A 6,000-nucleotide genomic window follows, 5' to 3' on the forward strand; every position below is an offset into this window, starting at 1 on the left:
TATTTCAAGCGAATTAAATTTCAAAGAAAAAAGAAACGTAATGCTTAGATTTTGTTTCTCTCCTCACCTTCCTTCCTCAGTTATCCACCGTAAGAAGAGCTCTCAGAGGGGGCTGGCCCCATGGCCGAGTGGTTAAGTTTGCGCGCTGCGCTGCAGGCGGCCCAGTGTTTCGTCAGTTCGAATCCTGGGCGTGGACATGGCACTGCTCATCAAACCACGCTGAGGCAGCGTCCCACATGCCACAACTAGAAGGACCCACAACTAAGAATATACAACTATGTACCGGGGGCCTTTGGGGAGAAAAAGGAAAAAAATAAAATCTTTAAAAAAAAAAAGAAAAGCTCTCAGACCACCATTAATTTGCGGTAACAATGTCCTAAAACTACAACTATAGGGTCTCAGAAAAAATAATTAGGATCAGTGTTACCAACACAAACCCACGCAAGAAAGCAAGTGTCACAGCCCAACATGTAGGCAATGGTCCTTCCAGATGCTTCTGGTCTCGGAGAGGGAGTGCCTCTGAACCCACTTCAAGGACACCTCAGGATTGCATAAGGGATGTGTATCCCAGATCCTAGCCCAGAAGGACATGGAAAGTGCAGCCAGCCTGAGCCCTCACTAAGAGTCCTCATTTTCTCAGATTAGAAAGTGAAATATTTCAAAGAGCCAGCCCTAGTCTACTTTAATCTGACCCTACGAGGCAATGCTCTTGCTGCCACAGCAGAAATAAGCACCAGCAAAGCACCCTTCAACTTCTCCATCCTCTGATTCAGCAGGACCCAGTGCTGTCACCATCCCATGTGAAAACCAAGCCTCTGAAAGGTCAATCAGAGCATATTAAGTACTCTGGACAGTGGTTCAAGCGCAGTCTTGCATGTGTGTGTCCTGATGGCGGAAGTCTACACTTAGCCAAGTCCCAAGTAATTACTGGGGAAGGAAACATTAAATTAGAACCAAGGTTTTCATCCGATCTTAAAGTCTCTAAATACCTAACCAATATATAAAGCACAGGCAAAGACATTAAACTGATTTACAAAAGAGGATGCTGCATGCTGGTTGTGTATGGGGGAAAAGAACACTTCCCCCATACACAATCAATTCCCAATCAATTTCCCAAGAAAGAACTATGTCCACGCTATCCTGTTTGGCTTTCAACATCCCAATCATCCTTCTTATAATCACATAATCTTGAGCTGCAGGCCAAAACACAAAATGGAAATACTCTGTTCTTATTCCCAACCTGTAAAGAATAATAGATCCTTTTTTACCTAGTTGCCTAAGCTAAGAAGTTTAATCCTCCTTGCTGCTACTTCTGTCTCATACCAACAACTCCCCTTATGGAGGGTCTGGTATTAACATCCTCGTTTCTAAGTAGAGAAACTGAAGCACAGGCATCAACATCTCTTAAGTAATGGTAACTGCTCAGGCCTCCTTACAAGCAAAATCGCATTTCCTCATTGAGTCTGTGCTGCTCGAGGAGGTACAGACAGGCCAGCTCTTCGCTGGATCTAGGTTCACCTACACAACACCTGTGTAATCTTAATTAAAAGGCACATAAAACTCTGCAAGGACTATCTTCAGAGACATGGCAGGTGTCATGTAGGTGGTTTTGTTCTCAGAAGCAAAACCAATCTATTTCCTGATGATCATGAATTTATATTCATTTTCATTTCTGAAATAGTAGAGGAGTTCCTTAAAATTATATAGCCAAAGGGACATGGTCCAGAGAATAAAGTAGACAAGAGATAATACGCAATGACCTGTGGCATATTATGGAAAAGGTGAAAGAGCAGCGTCCACTGCACCCCGACATGCATACACATACACACCCATGGGGAGAGGTCAAGCCAGAAATGAATGTTTAGGAAATCATGGTGCAGTCGAAAGAGAAAGTCACTTAGAGTCACATCTGGGTTTAAACTCTGCCTCTTACCCAAGCTCTAAGCCTCAGATTCATTTTCTGTAAAATAAAAATAACCATAATCACAACATAAGACTGTCATGAAGAGTAAATAAGATAAAATATACCATAATACCTAGGGCAGCGCCTGGCACACAGAAGACAATAAACATTGGCAGCCTTCTCCTCCTCCTCCCCTGTGTGCTTCTAAAAGATTTTTTTCTTTAATTTTACTGACTTAAATGGGAATTCTTATGGCGGTTAAAAAAAAGAAACCCAGTTCCTACACATTATATAGTCACTGGCACATATGTATCTGTTGCAACACCATAATTTGCAAAGAAAAAGGAAGTAGTAATTTTAAGAGAAAAGTACCAGCTCACTTGCACTGCCTTCTAAACCCTTCAGCTTTACAGTCTCCAGAGACTATTTGCTCTAGGGGAGCCAAATCTAAAATAAAGGAAAAATTCTCATGGGAAAAATGGTTCCCTAAAAAAGGAAGAAAAGATAATGAGGGGAAATCGAGGGGTATATAAAGGAGTTTATTTTACTTAACAAAGTAAAAGTCAAGCAAAATGAATAATCTGCCTCCAGAAATAGTTATTTAAAGGCTTTTTGTAAAGGGCTCTGGTTCCTAAAAAGACAGGAGTCACTGCATATGCCCACCCACTCCTCATTTATTTTTAAACCCTAGCTTATAGGTTCCTTAGCAACAGAAGGAACAGATGAGACCCCCCTACACACACGCACACGCACACCCTAGCCCAAAGCCCCCTTCTTTCCTAACAAGTGTCGTTCTGCAAATATCTGTGTTCTTCAAAAGATATTTTTGACCTACCTGCAAATCTCCTCTTCTCCACCCCAAATGATCCCCCTTACACAGCAGCCATACTTCTCACCCCAGCTGAACCCATCTGCTTAGATTCCATTCTGTGAGGGCTTCCTGACCCCTCTCCATGAGCTCCCACCAGTCGCCATGCTCAGATGTACCCCGCAAGTGAGGTGGTGTGGTCCCCACTGAGAAGCCAACACCCAACTCCAGCCAAAGCTGCTTACAGACCATTGGTTAACCCACCAACAAAATGGTCAGGCCCGGCTACATCTGAATCCAGAATGAATGGCTTCCATGGCAAGCGGGTAGGCCATTCACCATAACTCTAAAAACAAACAATCATCATTGAAATGGAGACACTCTCTACGTTACCCAGGACAAACATGTGCCAGATAAAATCACCTACCTTTTCCATCTTTCCTCTGAGTTTGGGACTGCCTGGCCTTGTTTGGCTGGGCAAGGCTTATGAGTTCAAAGATCAATTGTTTAGCCTTTGGTAAAAAAATAGAGCAGCAATCCTCAGATATTAGTGTGCTTACACATTGCCTGAGGAGTCTGTTAAACATTCCTACCCCCAGAGAGCTTGATTTTGTAAGTCTGAGGTGGCGGGCATTTTTAACCAGACACCTGAGACGATGCAGAATCAGGTGGCTTGCAGAACTGGAGACTGTAAAGCTTTATTTACCAGGAAATGATGTTCACAAAGGAGGACCACCTCTGTGGATTGTCAGGCAGACACAGTATTATTATTCCTCTAGAGAAAAATGCTGTGTCTGGGTCCATGTCTATGTTTGCATGTGTACACACTTACACACACATGTGTGAGCATGCAACCCAGAAAGCCACGGCACCACACAGTACCCCTTTCCAGGAGAGAGGCTCAGAGAATGATCTCAACCAAGAGGCTAGCTAAAATGATTTCCCTTGCAAACTCCGGCTCTGTAGCCCTACCCAGTGAGGAGTCTGATGAATACCAATGACACAGGAGCATTTCTCAGCCCGAGAGGCCAGACCCACAATGTGCTTCACGTAATCAACTCCCTCTCCCACTCGCAGTTCCTAAATTAGGCTGAATGTAGTCCCTGTTCCCCTAAGGGCCAGACAGGCCATCGTACCTAGGAAGTGGAACTGCCTGTGTCCCAGCATCCCTCCCTAGAGCTACTCCACTCTCCACCACCTGTCTATTTTTAGAAACCAAAAATATAAAGAGAAAGATGTATTTGGTCCTGATCTACGTGAGTAACTAAAGGAGCAAGTCAGGTGGGAAACTCCCTCAACGCACAGTGAACAAAACACACTCTTTTGAGGGATGCGAGAGCAATAACCTCACCAGGAAGACCATTTCGGAGTCACCAGAAGCCAACACGCAGACACAGAGCACATGCCCTACTGGCTGGGGCCTCCAGTCCAGCATCGCCTGCGGGGATCCCAATGATTCATACGCATACCCCCATAAACACAACGCACACTCTCACAAACCCACACACCTCTGTCATCTGCTTTTGCTTACATAACAGCACATGGTGTGACAGGCTTAATACTTTATATGGGTTTCTGGAAAGGACTGCTAACTTAAAAGAAGTAGGGTCACAAGAATGCTTGTACTGACCCCTTTTCAAGAAATACTCCGACCCTAGCAAGTGCAAATTTTTGTAATTCTATGCTTGTGTTATCACCACAGCTTTTAAAATTAACAAGCAGTAAGGGTAGTTTCCGAAACTCTCCCACCTGTCCATATTTTTATTCTCCCCTGGGGATGGAGTGGAAGAGGAGGCAGAGAACCCACTGAACCTTCATTTCTCCTTTTTGGATCCTGACACAATTGGGGGTAATCTTTTATCATAATTTGGGGGCCATGTAACCCACACTGTGCTTGTCTCACAAATACATCCATCCTCAGGGGCAAGTATGGGCCCCTTTTGCCCTCACCCCTAGCTTGCCAGCGGGCCCCCCCCCACCCCCGCCCCGGTTGTCCTTCTCGGCACACCCAGGAGAGAGGGAAAGCCCTCCGTAAGTGTAACCCCCGTAACCAGTTGCCTGTCTCTAGACATGGATTCACATCTGACTCTTCCTTAGTGGGGAATTTCGATGCAGGTCCAACTTCGGTAAGGATTTCCCTTCCGGACAGCGCTGTTCCTTTCTGCCTCCCGGGTGATCTCAACTACCAAGTTAGTGCCAAAGGCTCATCCAGGGAAACCTGGAAGGTAGGGGGAGTGGCTGAAGATGACATCGGCTTAGGGACAACTTTGAGGACTTCTCTCAAGCAAACTAGCCATCTCTGTGTGTGCCTCCCCCTCCCACACACACGCGCGCGCCTTTTTGTTGCTGCTCTGACCTCAGGGACCCAGTCTTCTCTCCGGTTACAGGAGGAAACCAGGCGCACGTAGCTTCCTCCAGCCCAGAATGATGGGATGAGAAGAGAACACATATCCCCAGAAAGGGGAGGGAGAAGCAGAGACAGACAGAGAGAGGGAGAGAGAGAAAGAGAGAGGGAGCGCCAGATGCCCCCAACTCCGTGGAAGCGCCTCTCGGCGGGAGAAGTGTGGGTCTCCCGCCCGCGGCGGCGGCACCTGTCTCGGGCTGCCGGGCGCCGGCGCCTACCTGTAAGAGACCTGCTTCCGGAAAGTTAAGTTCCTCAGCTTCTCCTCCAGCGCCTCGTCCTTCTCCTTCGGGCCGGCGGCCGCGGGCTCTTCCAGGGCAGCGGCCCCGGCCGCCGCCGCTGCCCCCGCGCCCCGCGGGTCCGCGCCGCCCTCGGCGCCCAGGCAGCAGCTCCCGGCTCCGCTTCCGCCGCTGCTGCTGCCGCCTGTCGCCCCCTTCTCCTCGCCCGCCGAGGAACTGGGGTTCATGGCGACCGCTCCTGCGGCCGCGGAGGGAGGCGAGGCGGCGGCGCCGCAGAGGCCGGGCCGGCTGACGGCGCTGGCGGCCGCCGCTGCAGGAGAGCCGGCGGGTCCGCGCGCCACTGGCAGGGGCAGCAAATGGCAGCCCCTTCCCGCAGCATCCATCCGCGGCTGCACCGCACCGGGGCATTGTGGGAAACTCCGTGCCTCCACTCCCCCTCCCCGACCAATCAGAGGCCACCTCCCTCCGACTCGCCTCTCCCTCCCCCTACAAACCCGCGCCCTCCAGCCCCCTGGCCTTTTCCTAAACCGGGAGCGTGAGCCAGAGCTGAACTTGAACTCTGCCCTGAGGCGTCGGGCTGCAGGAGAGGAGGACAAAGGAGAGGGGTTAAGGTGCCGCCGGGCTCGGGGCGCTGGGCGCGAACACAGGC

At 49.1% G+C, this 6,000-nt stretch overlaps 1 protein-coding gene across 2 annotated transcripts in view; it reads right to left on the bottom strand.

Annotated features, from left to right (window-relative positions):
- DGKI (diacylglycerol kinase iota) overlaps nt 1–5,734 on the bottom strand; it is a 424,575-nt gene extending 418,841 nt beyond the window's left edge. For both annotated transcript variants that reach the window (XM_046669970.1, XM_046669971.1), the window contains exon 1: nt 5,334–5,734. In XM_046669970.1, coding sequence (XP_046525926.1) covers nt 5,334–5,734 — 401 coding nt within the window. The remainder of the gene's footprint in view (nt 1–5,333) is intronic.
- Nucleotides 5,735–6,000: the final 266 nt, after the last annotated feature.

The sequence above is a fragment of the Equus quagga genome, chromosome 8 (assembly GCF_021613505.1).
Source record: "Equus quagga isolate Etosha38 chromosome 8, UCLA_HA_Equagga_1.0, whole genome shotgun sequence".
NCBI classification, from domain to species: Eukaryota; Metazoa; Chordata; class Mammalia; order Perissodactyla; family Equidae; genus Equus; species Equus quagga.